The sequence below is a fragment of the Nuphar pumila genome, chromosome 2 (assembly GCF_984573655.1).
Source record: "Nuphar pumila chromosome 2, dmNupPumi1.hap1.1, whole genome shotgun sequence".
Lineage (NCBI taxonomy): Eukaryota > Viridiplantae > Streptophyta > Magnoliopsida > Nymphaeales > Nymphaeaceae > Nuphar > Nuphar pumila.
The window spans coordinates 45758430-45778965 of record NC_143250.1 but is presented as its reverse complement, the minus strand read 5'-3'; the positions used below and the strand labels follow the sequence as shown (position 1 = coordinate 45778965).

The window sequence follows — 20536 nt, the reverse complement described above, 5'->3', positions numbered from 1 at the left end:
AAAATTTATGAAAATGTAAGACTTTGATTATTGAAACCTTATAAAAATATATCCATGCATTGGAATCAAATGATCCAAGAACTGATTCCTATAAAAATAAGTGCATAGATCACATCTTTAAGGTTAGTTTTGAAAAAATACCAAAATTCTGATAAATGTTTCTTATTGGGTAGGTTTTATATATATATATATATGTGGTTTTTAAGCATTCAAATTTGAAACTGAATCCAACCCACCTAAACCAAGGTTGATTGGACCTGCTTGGGTGCAGATAAGTCTGGCCCATTTTGTGTTCTAGGCTCACAAGTCCAACCATGCTGCTATATTAAAATAAACCATGTATGTGGCTCAAATATTTACCAGAGCATTGCCAGTTAGGAAATTTTCTCTGATATTTGGATGCGTTTGTCCATTTAGTACTATCTAACAATGCCCAAACCAAGTCCAGATCTTATCTTAGTCTAGTTAGACAGTACCTAATACTGCTATTACAGATTATGCAGCCAAGTTAACGAACTCCAAAATCTTTGATCAGTGAAAGAACTAGAATCAAGAACTTGGTCGCATTTCATATGATACAAAAGGTTAATGCTTGAGCCTAACTATCACAGCTTCAAACGGAACTTCAGCGTCAAGACACACGGTTCACAATCAATACCTAGTGAACTCCAACTAGAAAATCAAGAACTTAGAAGTTCACGAATTCGGTCAAGTATCAATGAGGGCAAACTTTCAGTTCAAAAGATTAGCGTATATAGGATTAGCTAATAACAGGCCACAGGGACCCACTCATTCATGGGTCCCACATGGATGTGGGGTCCATTCGTACAACGCAATCCCAATGTTTCTGCCCGCGTGCAATAATGACATATCACCAAACAGTGGCTTGGTTAGCTGAGCTGCCAAAGCCAAGCTCAAGCGATACGGTTGGCTGAATTCCGGTTCACAATGTAACTTGAGAGCGAGTCAACTCTCACCCACTTCCACTTGAGAAAAGGCCAACGGGTCCGACCTAGTTCAAACCAAGGAGGACTTGAACCTAAATCTGACTTTGAGGTGCTGGAACTGGGTCCGTGTTCACAATAATAAAAAAAAATATTCACAATCCTATAAGAAATACATGAACCAGACCTGTCTCATACCTTATAAAATACATGAACCATGGTATGCTTTTTTCTTTTTTTTGAAAGGCAAGCTGTGGTTAGGCAGACCCCTACCAGTTATACAATGATACCATTGGGATTCAAACTTAGAATGTCCCAACACAAGGTAACATGCACTAACTGCTCCTACCAGACAATCCGAGACCCCGTTGGTGCATAATACTTTCTTTCTATCTAGCAGGTTTTCATCTCTCTCTCTCTCTCTATATATATATATAATGAAAATTACAAAATACAAAACATAATAGTTTGACCCGAACCTATCCCTTACCCAGGATGCCTTATTAGAATTCGGGATCCAAGGATCCAATTAGTACATGAAGACAGGTATTGTTTGTAAAATTTCACAGCGGACTTGGGTATGGCTAGAGTTTTTAGTAAGATTAATGTTATATATAAGGAAATAGAAACCTACAAAATACCAAACCTTCGGGATCAAAGACTTGGTGGCACTTCTTAGGCCGGCCATACTTGTGATTATTTTTGCAACGGTATAAACCCGTGGTGCACCCTTTGCCCAATGAACACCACACTGTGAATAACTAGCTCGCAACATCTTTCAACCTGAATGCCTTAAGCCAACCCACATAGTTAAGTAGGTTTGAGTATCCTTCTGGACTATTTTATATGGATCTAGATCCAAACGAGTCATCAAACCCATTCTTTGGCGACTCTGCTCCGCCTGTTTGCCGAAACCGGTCAAGCGATAGACTTTCCACCGGCTCGTTCTAACATAAGCCGTCTCAGCTGAGCCGAGATGACGTCAGCGTTGCCGGAGAGATCCCGTTTCCGAAGCGCGCCACATGCGCTTGCCAGCTCGCCGCGTCCTCATCCCACGTGGTGCACGACTATTGGATGGTCTATTGAGCGAAGAAAAACTCCGAAAATGACATTCATATCCCTCCCTTTCTTCTTCTTCTTATTCTTTGCTCATCGTCTCCGTCTCCTCTCACAAATCCGAAAAGAGGTAAAAAAATTCCTCCCTCAAAACCCCTGGATTCGTAAAAAACAGCATCGATGATTCAACGTTCGCATTTGTTCGATTACATGATTTAGAAATTAATCAGCAAAAAGAATTACCGATTCCTCCTTTTTTTTTGCTATTTTTTTCACATTTTTCTGTAAATTTTCCGTCTAGAAATCACTCTTTATTTCTCCTAATCATATGTAAACCAAAAATTTCCCATAAAAACTAGAAATACGAGTTCTCTTCTTCATCAGATTCGCGATGTTAGTGAATGTTCTTACTTTCTGCCGTTTCTGCTTGATTTTGTGTAGTGTTTGGTAGGTTAGGGTTTTGGGGAACCGGGAGACGTCGGCGATTGCTTTTTGGAGATCTTGATCCTCCCCAGAAATGGCGTGCCGGGGGTTTTGGGAGTGCTTATTGAAGCTGCTGAATTTCTTGCTCACGCTGGCCGGGTTGGCGATGGTGGGGTATGGGATCTATTTGTTGGTTGAATGGTTGAGGAGCTCGGCGGATTCGAATCCGCCGGCGGGCGAGAGTTCAGTGATTATGACGTTAGGTCGGCCGTTGCTGATGAGCGTTCCTGTCTCGACCAGCATCCTTGATAAACTTCATAAAGCTTGGTATGTGGTTTCTTGCTCTGATCGGATTGATCCAAGTATTGGTGTCGGTTCTTGTTGCTGTATTAGGAATTAAGGCGGTTGCTGATAGTTTCATTGTGGCGTTTTTTTTCCACTTTTTATGATGATATTGTTCCTTTTCTTTTTTCTCAACGACGAAGAACCTGCTTTGAAGGAGAGGTCCCTTAATGGGCCTCTCCCCTCCTTAGATGGTAAACCTTGGGTGAGTGCCCTAGCCCGGAAAGAAAGAATACCCACCTGGCAAGCCACCGGTCTGTTCCCAGGGGGGATCGATCCTGCACAAGATGTGATTCCACCACCCATCCAAGAACCGCCCTAATGCATTCTGACGGAATTGTGTGCATTTAGATTTCACCAAAATTGGTTTAACTCATAGTTGCCAGAGACGGGTACGGGTACCGGTACTGGTGTTGGTACGGGAACCCTCAAAAGTTTCAGGTACGTTTTTGATTGAAACTAGTTTCTAAAAATTGTTGGTACCAGTTTCTAATAAGCATTGGTACTCCATTTTCTTTAACATTGGTAGTTTCCAATGAAATTGATACAAGTTTCTAGAAATTAGACCTCATCATTTACCTTGTAAGAATAATATCCTATATATTAAGATAAAAGAAAAACTAAGAACAATAGCAAAAGAACTTACAAGAATCTCCACTATATGTTGGATTTTGGCTCAAAACTATTCCTAATTTTTTTCATGTTTTTTTCCTACTTTCTTAAGTTTATGGGTTTCTTGTCTTTTCTTTTAAGTTTAGTTTCATATTGAAAGTTGTAGAAACCTTTCTTGTCATTTTATATAGGAGTGGTGCCTTCGAAGGCAAGACTCAAGTGCATTAGATATTGCATCTCTTGGTCCTTGGCCTTTGGATTTGGATCCGGTCCTGCTTTGTCTTTCTTTTTGGTACTTGGGACATTTTTATCCTCAAGTCTTGCATGGGCATTAAAGGTTCAAACTGTCCATAGCTACCCAACCCTTCTAACTGTTGACCTTAGACTCGGTCTTGGACTGTCTTGACCTTGTCAGGGTTATGATGGATCAACAATTTGCCCTTCTTGTCCATTTTGTGTTTCCCTTTTAAAATGGCCAGCCTTGGTCCTTTGTTCAGTACTATTTGGGTCACTTTAAGGCCCTTTATGTAACGCCCCAAAATTTCAACTTGTGATTTCGAAAAACATTGACGAAAAACCTTTCAGAGATTAAAGTTTTTACTTTAAAAATCAAGAGCGGAAGACATTTAGAAATGAGCACAAGTTACCAAATTCTGGGTATGTTAGCAGTAAAATCATCATTTCACATGAAACAACTTCTCAAAAGAAGTGAGGAAACAAAACAATAGATTATTAATAAAATCTGCAGTTTCTTACAAAATGAGCATTTTCCCACTATCCAATAACCTAAAGAAAAACTCAAAATTCACAGCCAAGACATCAGCATAAAGAAGGACAATCTCGAGCCATGTTGCATCGCGCCATCGACCGCCTGTGAAGTCCTACTCATCACCTGCCCATGAAATGGGTCAGTTTCATAACAAACTAGTAGGTGCACGAATAAACAATATAGAATAAAATAAAGCATAACATTTATGAGATAAACAATTTATTATATTAGAAGCAACAAGTACAATGTAATCTATTCTAGCAGGTGCAACATATGCAAACTATGCAAAGATCTATTGTCGTGAAACAGATATAACAACATTTCAAGTAGTATAAATATCAATCATCTACAACTTATTATGAAAGGGATATTCTTTAAGTTCTGATATTAACTGGCTTATGGGTACGCACAGACGCGAAACGTAAAAACAGCTGAGACCGATCTGGGGGTTTATTATTATGTCAGGTGTTTTTCATTAACCCGGATGGCTGATTGAGTCCGCTCCTAAAGGGACGGTCAGTGACCAAGAGAGTAAATCCCCAAAGGCATTCGTGGCCCATGGATGCATTCAACTTCTGCAGAAGTGCCTGTGAGTTACCAATTAGGATAATTTATAGTAATTCCAATTCCCCTAACTCCGATGACTGGGGAAACTGAGTCTTTTGCCCGTAGGGTGGTTGTTAACAAGCTGTCCATCGGAGTTTTTGTACCATCCATCCTCTCTCTTGATGAACCGTGAATGTCGAATGGGTACGATGGGAGTTTCTTAACCGCCGCCCCATTCTATATGCTCTAGTCTATTAGACCCACTCGAGCATCTTGCCTGTGAAGGCGAGTTGTCACCATTTATGTGATCTCAGCATTTGTGCCTTATGCACGCTTCGAGGTTGCCACAACCTCATCGTCCAAACATTGTAACACCAATGTGACGTACTTGTCTGAAAGTATGGTCGTACCAGCCTAAAGGTATGACTTACGATGAGAGGGCAAACATTTAATATCTTGCAATTCCTTTAGTTCCTACATGACATGCATTGCTCTTTAAGCATTTGGCCTGTGGAGGCCGACATCATTATTTCAATAAAGTGCTTATTGCACACTTCAAGGTACTCAATGACCTCTCATACTTCTTATCGTAATGTATATACCGTACCTGTCTCAAGGTCCGGTTACGATAGCCACTTATGGGTTTCTCGAAGGATAACCCCATCACAGTATTTTATAGAATCAGTAATATACTTGGTATGCTCAAACACTACAAAACAGGAATTTTCAGACAAGTCTTTGGATCGTTGTGGATCTCATCATTTCCTCCGAGTAACCGACTCAGGGTACTTTTAGTTGCCTCTAGCAACACACAGGTGAAATATTCATTTTTAAAACAAGATATCGTGCTCGAGAAGTCGAGCCTTGCACTAAGAAGATCCTCTTTAAGAGATTTGATGTATATACCCAAATTTCACACCTTTTCAAAAGACACAAAATATGGTACGTGCACCTGCATACCCCACGAGGCTTGCACGAGGGCAGCAACAAGATTCTTCATGCAATAACAAACAAGGCATCTACAGTACAATCACAACGGCGAGCAAGTATATAAACATAGTAATAGGAATTTCTGTAGAAATGAGCCTACCCATACAGTATACATCAAGCACGTAAGTTTTGAAGAGTAGGAACAAGAAAACACAAACAGGTAATCACAAGTTATATTGTTCTACATGTATGCAAAATAAACTATTCTATCTTAGAACTCTTATACTTTATTTCATTCATCCAAAATCCTCGTGCGACTTTCCTCTACCTCGGGATGCTGTGTAGTTGCATGCGCCTACGAGTGTAGATGATACGAGGCTTGGGCCGCGGAGCCAGAGCGTGATTCGTTGCGTAAATCTGCAAGAGTGTGAAAGCTATTATGCCATAGTTGTAAAAAGAATAGAAGGACAATGGTAAGGCCTGCCATGTCGACGAAAAACATGAGCGACAAGGGTTGAGACTCCTGTTGTACGGAATCTGATGAGTGGTAGGGGTCAAGGCCCCTGCTTACTAGGAAAGAATTGAACGGCAGGGCCTCAAGACCCCTGCCTGACAAAACGGTGAACAACAAGGGCCTCAACCTCTGTCTGACAGAACAACGAATTGTAGGGGTCTCGGCCCCTGCCTGACAAAAGTAATTGTTAAAATAAGTCGACCTCTAAATAAGTCAAGCTCTTTAAGTTTTACTTAAGTCTGTTTTTGGTATTCTCTAAATAATGAGGGACCCATATGTAATTTCTTTCTTATGGCTGATCTCTATTTAAACAAGTAGAGATTAGACCTAATACACGATTTTAGACTTCTCTGTTTACCTCTTTTTCTCTTCTACATGGTATCAGAGCCATCGACCTTGGGGGGCGTGACTTCAGGGTCTGCGCCAAAGTGTGCGTGAAGGGTACCAGATCGTGTGAAGGGGTGTGACTTCAGGGTCTGCGCGAAAGCTTGCGTGAAGGGTACTAGATCGTGTGAAGGGGACCAGACCTAAGGTGTGTTCGATTTTTTTTTAGAATCGAGTGGTATAGATCTGATAACAAATTTGCAGTCTAACAAAAGTCATGACTCAGATCTGTAATCAGATCTAAATGTCCAGGTGGAAGTATGGGTTTCGGTACAGGTACGGTGCAGGAATGGTGTAGTGAAGTGGGTGGCGAGCAATTTTTTTTTTGTCGTGGGTGTGGGTGACGACCAGACTTGTCGTGTTTTTTTTTTTGTCATGAAGAAAAATCTGGTCGTACGTCGTGGACCTGCATATTCTTTTGGATCTGATCGTATATTCAGGTTGCTGTGAAGATTAAAAATCTTATATTGCCATTAATTTTTATGTTCTGGCTGTTGAAAAACAACAACAGGAACTCTTATAGTCATAGATCTGCTTATTTCTTTGGATCTGATTGTATATTTAGCTGGCTGTGAAGCTTATATCGTCGTTTGTTTTGGATCTTCTTTTATGTTCTGGCTGTCGAAAAAAAAACAGGAACTTTTATAGTCGTAGATCTGCATATTTCTTTGGATTTGATCGTATGTTCAGGTGGCTGTGAAGCGTATATCGTCATTTTGTTTTGGATCGGCATATGGTTTTCTACCTTATGTCCTGTTTGATTCAGATCTGATCACAGATCTGAGTGTTGTGGTGAAGGTCGATCTCTATAGTGGATCGGTTCATGGTGTAGCTGGTCATTTACGAACTGTGACAAAGTTTTTTTTTTGTGCACGTGGACATCTACTTCAGCAGTGTCAGTGGTTGTGGCTTCTTAGTTCGTGTTATTCATTATGGGTGATGCTCAAAAATCTGATTATAAGAATGAAGCTATTGGGGAATTTAAAGCCTTTGCCAATCCCTTCTCCTATGGTTCTTCTGTGAAATTAAATGAAACTAACTATGTAAGGTGGTCCAGAACCTTTATGACGTCCGTGTCTGGACATCGTAGAAAATATATTCTATTGGAATCTGAACCTGATGATAAAACAAGAAAATATAATACTTGGGACGAAGATAATGACATTGTTATGTCATGGATCATGAATAACATTGAATCTCATATTACAGATGGCTTAATTTATTACAATACGGCTAAACAGATGTGGGACACTCTTCGAGATACGTACTCTCAAGAGACCAATGTGAGTCATATTATGCAAGTTGAATAGGAAATATATAATTTATAGCAAGGTGATCAATCATTGGCCCAATAATATGCCTCTGTTAAGGCAGCCTTTGAAAGACTGAATGCTCACAGGCCTCTGTGTTCCAAACAGAAGGATCATCAAGAACAGACTATGGTTGCTCGGTTCCTCACAGGTCTATCATCAGAGTTCTCAGTTGCAAAAGTTCAAATGTTGACCTGGTCAGATGTTCCTACTCTCGCTGATGTATACAATCGATTGAGTAGACTTGCCATCTCTCTTCCACAATCTTAACCTGCATCTCAGTCATCTGCTTTAGCTGTACCACCTAGTTATGGACGAGGAAATACTATGCATGTTAGAGGCAGACGTCGTGGAAGAGGTATGGGAGGTAGAGGCAAACTCAAATGTACCTATTGTGGAAAATCTGGACATTTAGAAGACCGCTGCTGGGGTAAACATGGACGACCAATTTTTTCTCCATTGAAGCCAAATGCTCCAAAAGTTAATGTTACAAAACTAGAGGTGGAGCATGAAACCAATTCTCCTAGTGAATCTATCACTCTTAGCCGTGCATAATATGAAGAGCTGGTTTCTCATCGTCCTTCAAGTTTCTCTTCTCCTATTGCTGGTGTGGCCTACTCTACTGGAGACCATCTTTCTCCCCATGATAGTAAGTGGATTATTGACTCTGGTGCATCTAGACATCTATGTGAAAACTCTAAAAATTTTCAGATCTAAAGGCTATTACTGTACATCGGGGAGTCTCATTAGCTGATGGCAGTTCCTCTTCGGTTCTTGGTCAGGGAAATGTCTCTATATTCCTCTTCCTTGCAGTTGAAAAATGTTCTTCATGCTCCTTCATTCCTTCAAAGTTTATTATCAGTGAGTTGCCTTACAAAAGAGCTAAATTGTAGAGTGATATTTGATTCTGTGTGCTGTCATTTTCAGGATTTGCTAACGGGGAAGAAGATTGGTGGAGGCTATGAAGAAAATGGAGTCTACTATCTACATCACCTTGTGGGAAACATTTATGCTGCAGTCGATTCTTCCTCGAGTCATGTTCAGTGGCATCGTCGTCTCGAACATCCTTCATTGTTGAAACTTCGTCGTGTCATTCTTCAAATTCCGTCTACTACATCATTCCAGTGTGAATCATGTCAGTTGGGCAAACATCATCGGAGTTCATTTCCTTCTAGTCAGAAGGTCTTTGAACTTCTTCATGCGGATATATGGGGTCCCAGTAAGATTCCTACCAGGACCCAATGTCGTTGATTTTTCTAAGTTGTCTTGGGTATTCTTAATAAAAGAAAGATCCGAAGTTCCTAGTATCCTCAAATCATTAGTTATTGAAATAAAAACTCAGTTTAAATCTGTTGTCAAGATTATTCGTACTGATAATGTTCTTGAGTTTAAAACCAAAGCTCTATTGCAATTTTATCGAGACCATGACATTCAACCCCAAACCACTTATGCCTATACTTCCCAATAAAATGGGGTGGCTGAGCGAAAACACAGGCACCTCCTTGATGTAGCCCGCACCCTTATGATTCAATCCAATGTTCCTGCTTTATATTGCGGTGATGCGGTTATCACAGCTTGTTATTTGATCAACCACATGCCTTCATCATCCGTGGAAGACCAAATTCCTTTGCAAATCTTGTATCCTAATATACCTCTATTCTCTCTTTCGCCCAAGGTATTTGGGTGCTTTTGTTTTGTGCACAGACTTGGACCTGACCGTGATAAATTAGCCACTCAAGCCACTAAGTGTATGTTTATAGGCTATCCAAAGAATCAAAAGGGGTATTGATGTTATGATTCGATTTCCCGTCGGGAGTATGTCAGTGCAGATGTTTCTTTCTTGGAGACTATTCCATATTATTCCAGTACTGGTGCTCAGTTGCAAACCGATCAAGATGACTCATTTCCTCTTCCTGTTTCTCCTTTTCCTTTGAAATCAGTGCCCCCATTACCGAATCCAACTCCATCTTCATCTCCACCTACCTCACGGTTTCACAATCCTCCATTGGTGTATGCGCGTAGAACTCCACCTCCTCCAGAGCCTCCATCCTTTTCTTCTCCTGAGGTAAGTGTTCCTGATAGCAATGACATTTATGTTGATGATAACAGGCCAATAGCTCTACGAAAGGGGACACGACAATGTACCTTATATCCTATGTCTCAGTTTGTGTCAGACGCCAGAATTGGTAATCAGATGAAAGCATTTATCTCAGCCTTATCTGCTGAAACTATTCTTCTGAGTTATCAAACGACCGTTCTCGATAGCAGGTGGAAGCAGGCTATGCAAGATAAAATGGACACTTTACTATCTCAACAGACATGGGACCTTGTTGATCCCCCAGTGGATGCGGACATCGTTGGATGCAAATGGGTATATACCATTAAGTACAACTCAGATGGTTCAATTGAAAGATATAAGGCCAGGTTAGTAACAAAAGGTTACACTCAGACATATAATGTTGATTTCTTTGAGACATTTTTTTCCTGTCGCGCGGATGGGCACCATCCGTCTTGTTCTCTTGGTAGCTGTTCACCATGGATGGAGTTTGTGTCAACTAGATGTGAAAAATGCCTTCCTATATGGGGATTCGTCTGAGACAATATACATGCAACAACCTCCTGCGTTCAAGGTTGAAGGGGAGTGTCAGAAGGTGTGCAGATTAAGAAAGACGATATATGGGCTGAAGCAAAGTCCTTGTGCATGGTTTCAAAAGTTGTTTGATGTGATGTCAAAGTTTGGTTTTGATAGGTCAGCGTCAGACCACTCATTATTTATTAAGAAAGGCCTAATCGTTATGGTGGTATATGTGGATGACATCATCCTTACAGGAGATAACATGAAAGAAATTGCAGCTACAAAGGCTCATCTTCAAAAACATTTTGTTACCAAAGACCTTGGTCCACTTAGATACTTTCTGGGCATAGAAGTGGTCAGGAGCAGTGAGGGAGTGGTTTTGTCTCAACAAAAGTATGTGCTTGATCTATTAAAAGAGACAGGAATGTTGGGAGCTAAACCAACAAATATTCCCATGGATCATAAAGTTCATTTATTGGATAAGGGGTCAAAACCCGTCGATAGTAGGAGTTATCGCTCGTTGGTAGGGAAGTTACTGTATGTGACAGTGACTAGACCTGATATTGCTGTGTATGTAAGCAAGGTTAGCCAATTCATGGACAAACCAACAAAGATACACTGGAATGCCACAATGATGATACTCAGGTATTTAAAATCTTCCCTTGAAAAATGATTATTATTAAAAAAGGGAGGTACTCTGGAGGTAGTTGCTTACTCTGATGCTGATTATGCTGGGTCTCTAGAGGATAGAAAATCTACCACAGGATTCTATGTATTTGTTGGAGGAAACTTAATCTCTTGGAGAAGCAAGAAACAAACCGTGGTAGCTAGGTCGAGTGCCGAATCTGAATATAGGGCTGTGACCCAAACTACAACTGAATTGATGTGGGTTTGAACTGTGTTGACTGATCTTCAAGTGAAGGTTTCATCTCCTATGGTGATGATGTGTGATAACAAGGCGGCTACATATATAGCAAATAATCCGGTATTTCATGAGAGGACAAAACATATTGAAGTTGACTGCCACTACATAAGAGATATGGTTCAAGCCGAACATATATCTACCAAGCATATAATGTCTGAGGACCAAGTTGCCGATATTTTTACAAAGCCTCTTGCCAGGTCCAGTTTCTCAAAATGTTGCGGCAAGCTGAGCATGATTGATATTTATGCTCCAGCTTGAGGGGGAGTGTTAAAATAAGTCGACTTCTAAATAAGTCGAGCTCTTAAAGTTTTACTTAAGTCTGATTTTGGTATTTTCTAAATAATGAGGGACCATATGTAATTTCTTTCTTATGGCTGATCTCTATTTAAACAAGTAGAGATTAGATCTAATACACGATTTTAGACTTCTCTCTTTACCTCTTTTTCTCTTCTACAGTAACGAATGGCAGGGGCCTCGACCCCTGCCTGACAATCACTGAATGGTAGGGGCCTCAGCCCTGCCTGACAAAACAGCCAACGACCCCTGCCTGACAAAACAAGGAATGGTAGGGGCCTCGCCCCCTGCCTGACAAAACAAGGAATGGTAGGGGCCTGGGCTCCTGCCTGATGAAACGACGAATGGCAGGGGCCTCGGCCCCTGCTTGGCAAAACAACGATGAATAGGGGGGGGGGGGGGGAGCATGTCAGGGACCGCCGGCCCATGCCAGCCTCCCGACAACCCAAAGAAAAGGAGGAAGGTGCTGAGGGGGGGGGGGGCGTCGGTCCCCTGCCACCCTTCAGGTAGGCACATAGGGAGCGGGAGGGCGCGACAGGGGTCGCCGACTTCCTGCCGTCCTCCCAGCGAGACAACAGAGGGAGAGAGAGAGAGAGAGAGAGAGAGAGAGAGAGAGAGAGAGAGAGAGAGAGAGAGAGAGAGAGAGGGCGCGGCAGGGCCGTGGGCCTCCTGCCGACCTCCCAGCGAGCCAACAATGAGAGGGTCAACAGAGGAAAAAAAAAGGGGAGCAGGGGAAGGCACGCCAGTGGCTGTCGACCCTTAGACAACCCAAAAGAGGAAGACAGAGAAGGAGAAGAAATCAAAGAAGAAGATAGAGAGAAGAGAGGAAGGGCGTACCTTCGAGGTCGCCGACAATGGTGGCAGCGGTGACGTCGACGTCGATCGGACCAGAGGGAGGAGGCATCAGGGTTCGTGATAAGGGGGCGCCGATGCGAGGAGAGCCAGGAGGAGGAGAGAAGAGAGGCTCATCCACCCTTCGCTCCTGCGATGCTCTTAAAGAGCTCGGGGGGGGGGGGGGGATCTTCGGGGAAACCCTCAAGGGTTTCCCTTATCCGGTCGAGGGGGTGGAGTGGCACGGGCGGGGTGCGGCGCACAAGGGAGAGGGGTTTTCTTAAAAACCCTTTCTCCTGCGTCGGGTTTTATAACCCTAACGGGCTCGGGTCCGGCCCCGACCCGGGTCCGAAAACTTTTTTTTTTAACGCGGGTTTTATACATTATGAGCCTTTATGTGACCCTTGGGGGCTAGGCCTATATAAACCCCATGTCTCCCCCATTCTATCCATCTCATTCTCTCCTCTCTCTCTCGGGTTCAGCCTAGTTCTAGTCAAGGCTAAGCCTAGGGTCCCACTCAAGCTAAGACCCATGCCCTGTGTGACCCAGATCCTTATCCGGTTTGACCTAAGATCCAACTATATCCAGATCTAGTTAAGATCGAGATCCGATTGTAGTTCGTATCCTTATCCAGTTTCTATTAGGATCCATATCCAGTTGCAATTAGGATCTATACCCACTTACAGTTAAGATCCACACCCATATCTGAATCCATATCCAATTCGAGCCTGAATCATCCTATCCTAGTTAGGAAGCTGTTCAAGGTGGTTCGTGTCGAGGTTATCAGTCTCACCCAGTGCAAGGCGTGATTTGATTTTTCTTGAATTGGCGAAAGCTCGGTTGTATCCTGGGAGCATAGTTACATGAGTACCCATTTGCACTTAAGTGGGGCAACTATTGCTTCAAAGATAGCGTGTGTATACACGTGCCTCCGAGCATACTTGGTTCAAGCTCAGTTGTCTGACCCACTAAGTTAAAACATAATTTATAACAATTTTCAAGCGATAGGACTGCAAAATGACAATTGTGAAGGTTGAAAACCAGTAGCTGCCAAAATTGTTCCAGTTCGATGGCACCAATTTCAAAAGGTGATAACACAAGTGCCCATCTTCCTCACTATTGCAAATGTGGTGTACGTGCTCACGGAGGACTGTCCCGAAGAATGGGAGGATGAAACCATTATTGAAAACCGAAAGAGGCGAAAGTGAAAGCTGGATGACTTCGTATGTCGCTGACATATAATGAATGCCTTTTTCAAACACCCTATTCGATCTCTACTCAGAAGTCAACACTGCAAATAAGTTGTGGGAAGCCCTTGAAAGCAAGCAAAATAGAGGATGCAAGAAATCGTAAGTTTTTGATTAATAAGTATATGGGTTTCAAATTCTTCTATGATAAACCACTGTACGTCAAGTCCATGAGATGCATATATTGTTAAATTGTATCTTCTCTTATATATATATATATACATATACCCGATAAGGGTATATTCGTCATTTCACTTTATTTTACACATTCTTTTTTATAAGAATATGTATGTAATTTTCTTTTTTATTTCTTTTTCTTTTTTGTTCTTTTACTTTTTAGCACATGGAGGGGCCCACCCAACATGATCGTTGGGCCCTCCAACGGTCCTAATTATGACCGTTGGAGGGGTCCCAACGATCATATTGGGAGCCCCTCCATGGTCTCCCTTTTTGTATAAATAGGGGTGTTCCCCCTTAAGATATTCTATTCTTTTGTAAAGCCCCTTTTGGGACCCAATTTATTGAAGTTGATACTTTTTATGCCTTTGTGCATGTGTATCCGTGCCTTTGCGCACTTGTGAGAGTTCTCCTTTGTGCCTTTGTGCACACTTCGTGTTTTTGGCATTGTGTTTATACACAAAATCTCTTTTTATAGAGATTTTCACATGGTATCAGAGCAAGGTTGCTTGGAGAAAGAAATTCATGCCATTCTTCACAATATCGAGTGCCTCGAAAAGCGTTCCTTCAATTTTTTTGTGATTGGCGTGAAGACTTCTCTTCATCAAATATTTTAGAAGATTACTTCAACAAGTAAGAGTTAAAATCTCTTTTTGGTACGTATTCTTTTCCTTTATCTTATCTCTCTAATGGGTGAAAAAGACTCATTTCTCTCTTGGCTTTAAGTTCAATGGCTCCAATTATCACGTATGGGCCGAAAATATGGAAGCCCTTATTAAAGGAAAAAGGGTTTTGGAGTTATGTTCAAGGCTCGATTCCGGAACCGGAGCAAAAAATTACTTTGGTTGAAAGAAGAGAAATCAAAATTCTTGAGGGAGATGAAAGAACGAAGGCTCTTGAAGAATATAGCAAAAAGCATGAGTGGGATACGAAGAACTTTAAGATTTTGTCTTGGATTTTCTCATCCATTGAGATTAGAATTAACACCAATATCATAAAGTTTAAAAAGGCTTCTCAAGCATGGGAGTACCTTGAGAAGATGTGCACTTCTAGAGACTTGTCCCATAAATATTACCTCCAAAAGAGGGCGCTAACCCTTCTTCAAGGAGAGATGACTATAAGAGAATATTTTCCCGAACTGTTATCCATTTGGGATGAACTTGTTATGCTCGAACCTAAGTGGAGTGGAGAAGCCATAGAACTTCGTCATAAGCAACTTGAAGATGATCGTTTTTTCAACTTTTTGAATGGGCTAAGGCTCGAGTTTGAGCAAATTAGATCTTCTCTCCTATCCTCCTTCACTTCTCCCTCTCTTGAAGACGTCATTACTAAATTAAATGGAGAGGAAACTTGTATGGGCATTAGCAAGCAAAATCCAAGTGTTCTTGCAATGCCCACAAATCAAGATGAGTGTGATGAAGCTAATGTCGTTTCTAGGCCCTGGAACAACTTAAGGACATATAAACCTCGTCATTTTAAAAACCAAAATCAAGGTGGTCAACGTGGAAGAAGGGACTATAGCAAAGCTGTGTCACTTTTGCAAAGAACCGGGTCATATCAAACTGGTTTGTCCTAAGTGAAAGAAATTACTAGCAATGGCCACCACATCTCAACCACAAAAAGATGAATCTACCAATGGAGCTCTATCTCTAAATCAAATTATAGAAGCTCTTCAACCTCTTCTTAAAGGAGCTATTTCCGGTGCTGCCGTGTCTCCTCCTCCTCCAGGTAAAACTTATTGGCTTTTAGATTCGGGTGCTTCATTTCATATGTCTCCAAACATTTTCTCTCTTTTCGAATATCTTGAAAGTTCGTCACCGTCTTTTGTGTCAACCGTGGATGACACTTCTCTTGAAATTAAGGGAATTGGAAATTTCAAAACCCAAAACTTCTTTATTCCTAAAATTAGATTTATACCAAAATTGAACTTAAACTTACTTTCCGTCTCTCAACTCTCAGACCTTGGGTGTGATATTCAATTCTCATCTAATAAATGTTTAATACAGGATCAACGGTCCAGGAGGTTGATTGGGGAAGGCTCTAGGAAGTGAGACTTATACTATGCAGACTCTCTTTAAATTCCTAAACCCTCTTTTTGTAATGTGACCTAACATAAAAACCCTCTTTTTGTAATGTGACCTAACATAAAGACATAAATGTTTGGCACAAAAGACTTGGTCATCCCAACATCACCAAGTTGTCCTATTTGGACTTTATTAAAAATCTTTGTAAACGTACTTTCTCTTGTAATGATTGTATTTTTGAAAAAATGAGAAGTATGCATTTTGAACAAAGATCTATGTTTATCTCTAAACCCTTTGAAATTATTCATTCGGATGTTTGGGGACCGACACTCGCCATATCCAAGTGAGGTTTTGCCTATTATGTGATTTTTGTGGATGATTTTTCACTATATTGTTGGATATATTTTTTCAAACATAAGAATGAGGTTTTTTCATGTTTTAAATAATATCATAAGATGATCAAAAATTAATTTAATAGTAATTTAAAGATATTTAGGACCGATTTCGGAGGTGAATATCTCTCTAATGAATTTAAAAAATATCTTGAAGACTATGGCATTATTCATCAAAGATCGTGTCCTAAGACCCCACAACAAAATGGTTTGGCCGAAAGGAAGCATAGACATATCATTGAAACCACAAGAACCCTTCTTATTTCTCAAAGTATTCCAATCTTTTTTTGGGCCGAGGCGGCTCTTGCTTTTGTTTATCTTATTAATCGTCTTCCATCCAAAAATTTAGATAAAATCTCTCCTTTTGAGGCTCTATACGAAAAAGAACCTGACTATAATAGATTGAGAGTTTTTTGTTGTAAGTGCTTTGTCCTTACATGTAAAAATGATAAACTCTCACCCAAAGCCATTCCTTGTGTTTTTCTTGGCTATTTCGAAACCCAAAAAGGGTTTTGATGTTATGATACTAAGAATGATAAGTTATATGTCTCAAGGAAGGTAACGTTTTTAGAAAATGATAGTGGTTTTGAAAAGAATTAATCTCATTTAGAAAATGCTGACTATTGCTTTCTTTTGGATCTATTATCTAAGGATGATGATATCTCTAGTGATGATGAATCGACATATAACAGTGACAATGAAGTGGTTGAAATCAACAATAATTTTAACCCTACTACCTCTCAAGAAGAAAATATAACTAGAGACCCTATCACCTATACTCATAGAGATAGACACACTTTTAAAAGTGCTATTGAGCAATATAGTGAACCTAGCGAATCTATCTCCTCACATGATTCCAACCCCAGAAGAATCGAAAGAACTAGAAGAACTCCCTCTAGATTCGTATCCTTTGATTCTTTCTCTCCTAAATATCGGGCTTGCTTAAGTGCCATTCACTCATATTTTGAACCAATTTTTTTGACGATGCCAAACGTTGTATTGAATGGAGAGAAGCCATGGAGAATGAACTCAAAACGCTTAGGAAAGCCAACACTTGGGAATTTCAAACGCTTCCCAGTGAAAAAAAAACTATAGGATGTCGATGGGTGTTCAAAGTCAAAACCAAGAGTGATGGATCTTTTGAGAGGTATAAAGCTCGTCTCGTAGCTAAAGGGTATAGTCAAGAATACGAGATTGACTATGAAGAGACATTTGCTCCAGTAGCTCATATGGTTACTGTCAGATGTCTAATTACCATGCTTTCATAAGAAAATAAAATATTTACCAAATAGATGTCAAAAAATGCCTTTTTGAATGATGATCTTACTAAAGAAGTCTACATGGATGCTTCACCTGTTATAGAAATTCTTAAAAATAAAGTTCTTCGTCTGCGTAAAGCTCTTTATGGCTTGAAACAAACTCCCAAAGCTTGGCATGATAGGTTTAACAATGTAATGACTGAAAATGGTTTATCTTGATGCTATACTGACACTGCGTTGTTTGTTAAGAAATCTGATGCAAAGATTGTTATATTACTGTTATATGTTGATGATATGTTAATAACAGGTGATGATACTGAATGAATCAAGAGCATGAAATCTATCTTGACTTCTAAATTTGAAATGTCAGACTTGGGATTTCTGACATATTTTTTGGGAATTGAGGTTGCCTATTCTCATAGAGGCTATTTTTTGTCTCAAACTAAACTTGCTTGTGAGATTCTTGACAGATCAAGAATCACATATGACAAGGTCTGTGAAACTCCTGAAATAGTAGGTTCGAAAATGAAGATTATTGATGGGATTCTCTTAAAAGATCCCACACCTTATCGACAACTGGTTGGATCTTTAACTTATCTCAGCATTACGAGGCCTGATATTTCTCATGCAGTACATGTTGCTAGTCAATTTCAACATGCACCTACTACAGTTCATATGAGCGCTATTCTCCGCATCATGATATATATAAAGGGTACAATAAACAAGTGAGTATTTCTATCTTCCTCTTCTGAATTGAATTTAATGGCTTATACTGACTCTGATTGGGGAGGTGACCCGAATAACCGTCACTCCACCATTGTTTTTTGCATTTTTTAAGGGAATCTTTAATTTCTTAGAAATGTAAGAAACAACAGGTCTCATTGTCATCCACATAAGCCGAATATAGAGCTATGACATCTATTACCATGGAGATTGTTTGGATTCGCAGCTTGCTAAAAGATATGAATATTCAAGTTCAAGGGCCCACAAAACTATGTTGTGATAATAAAAATGCAATTTATATTGCCAAAAATCACACATTTCATGAACGCACAAAGCATATTGAGATGAACTACCACTATGTTAGTGAAGAATACTTAAGAAGAACCATAGACCTTCCATATGTTACATCAGAATATCAACTGATAGACTTCTTCATCAAAGCGTTGTGCTCTCCAAGGTTTAACTTTCTTCTTGACAAACTTTTGGTTATATCACCCTAAATTTGAGGGGGGTGTTAAATTGTATCTTCTCTTATATATATATATATATATATTCGTACCCAATAAGGGTATATTCATCATTTCACTTTATTTTACATATTCTTTTTTATAAAAATATGTATGTAATTTTCTTTTTTTATTTCTTTTTTGTTCTTTTACTTTTTAGCACATGGAGGGGCCCACCCAACATGATCGTTGGGCCCTCCAACGGTCCTAATTATGACTGTTGGAGGGGTCCCAACAATCATATTGGGAGCCCCTCCATGGTCTCCATTTCTGTATAAATAGGGGTGTTCCCCCTTAAGATATTTTATTCTTTTGTAAAGCCCCTTTTGGGACCCAATTTATTGAAGTTGATATTTTTTATGCCCTTGTGCATGTGTATCCGTGCCTTTGTACACTTGTGAGAGTTCTCCTTTGTGCCTTTGTGCAAACTTTGTGTTTTCGACATTATGTTTATACACAAAATCTCTTTTTATAGAGATTTTCACATATATTAGCTAATCAGATCAAGTTTGAGGGTACGAATCTTATTGAATTATTTCAGGTGACTGCAATCATTGGTAGATTGCCCCCATCTTGAAAAGATTATCAAAATGAATTAAAACATAAAAATGAAGAGTTTACCTTAGAACAACTTCTTTAACATCTTAAAATCGAGGAGGAAGCTTGATCTCGAGATAAGAAAGATGAAGTAAAAGAAGTTTGTGCTAAGGTAAACATGGTTGAACGCAAACCAAGGTTCAAACCCGTACTTAGTAACAAAAACCAAAAATCCAACTCCATTGTTAAGAAGAAATTTTTTGTTTCGTGTTATACTTGTGAAAAACCGGGTTATTATGTGAGAGAATGCCGATACAGGAATAAATTTTAAGGCAATAAAGCTAGTAAGCCCGATGACGACCGGATGGCTATAGTTAGTGAGATATAATGATAGAAGTACGTTTAAAACATAAAGCTAATGTTAAGTAAAGGGTGATACGTGGATTCTGGATCAACGATGGATTCTGAATCAACGATCCATTTATATAATGATAGAAGTATGTTCAAAACATAAGAAACCGTGGGAGAAAACCATAAGATCTATATGAGAGATAAACATAAAGCTAAGGTTCATGGAAAAGAGAGTGTGAAGTTTTACTTGAACTCTGGAAAATGCTTAACCCTCCAAGATGTGTATCACGTATCTGTAAAAGTATCTTTAACAAGATACTATGATCAAGACCTTAATATTCTTGATGATAAACAGGTGCACACATGCACAATAAGCACTCTTAGAACACTTGTGCACAAAAGCACAACTCAACAAATCTCACAAATGCATAAAAGGCATAAAAGAATAAAAGCTTTATTGAGAAACACTTGGGCTTTGACCCAAAGTCATACCAAACTCAAGGGGGAACACCCCTATTTATATACAATGAGGAGGGCCTTGGAGGGGCCAACTCATAGACGTTGGAGGGGCCCAACGTCTATGAGAGTGGCCTCCCAAGGTACATTTGACTTTAGTCAAAAGAAAAGAAAAATAAAAAAGAAGAAAAAGAAAAAAACAAAAAACAAAAATACAAGCATATTCGTAAAATGAATATGCGCAAGAATTGAGGAATGACTGAACTACCCCTACAACTAATAATAAAGGAATATATATTTTATATATATAATTAGGTAGATACATATACATATATGATTATCACCTTATATATATAAAATATATATGAGATTACAATATTTGATACATAATTTAACACCCCCCCTCAAA

The 20536-nt window shown here is 39.8% G+C and overlaps 1 protein-coding gene across 2 annotated transcripts in view; it reads left to right on the top strand.

Moving 5' to 3' along the window:
* The first annotated feature begins 2079 nt into the window (after positions 1-2079).
* Positions 2080-20536, top strand: part of LOC149845394 (tobamovirus multiplication protein 2A-like) — a 57002-nt gene continuing 38545 nt past the window's right edge. For both annotated transcript variants that reach the window (XM_089995730.1, XM_089995731.1), the window contains exons 1-2: positions 2080-2130; positions 2442-2750. In XM_089995730.1, the coding sequence (XP_089851856.1) occupies positions 2518-2750 (233 nt within the window). In that variant the 5' untranslated portion in view covers positions 2080-2130; positions 2442-2517. The remainder of the gene's footprint in view (positions 2131-2441; positions 2751-20536) is intronic.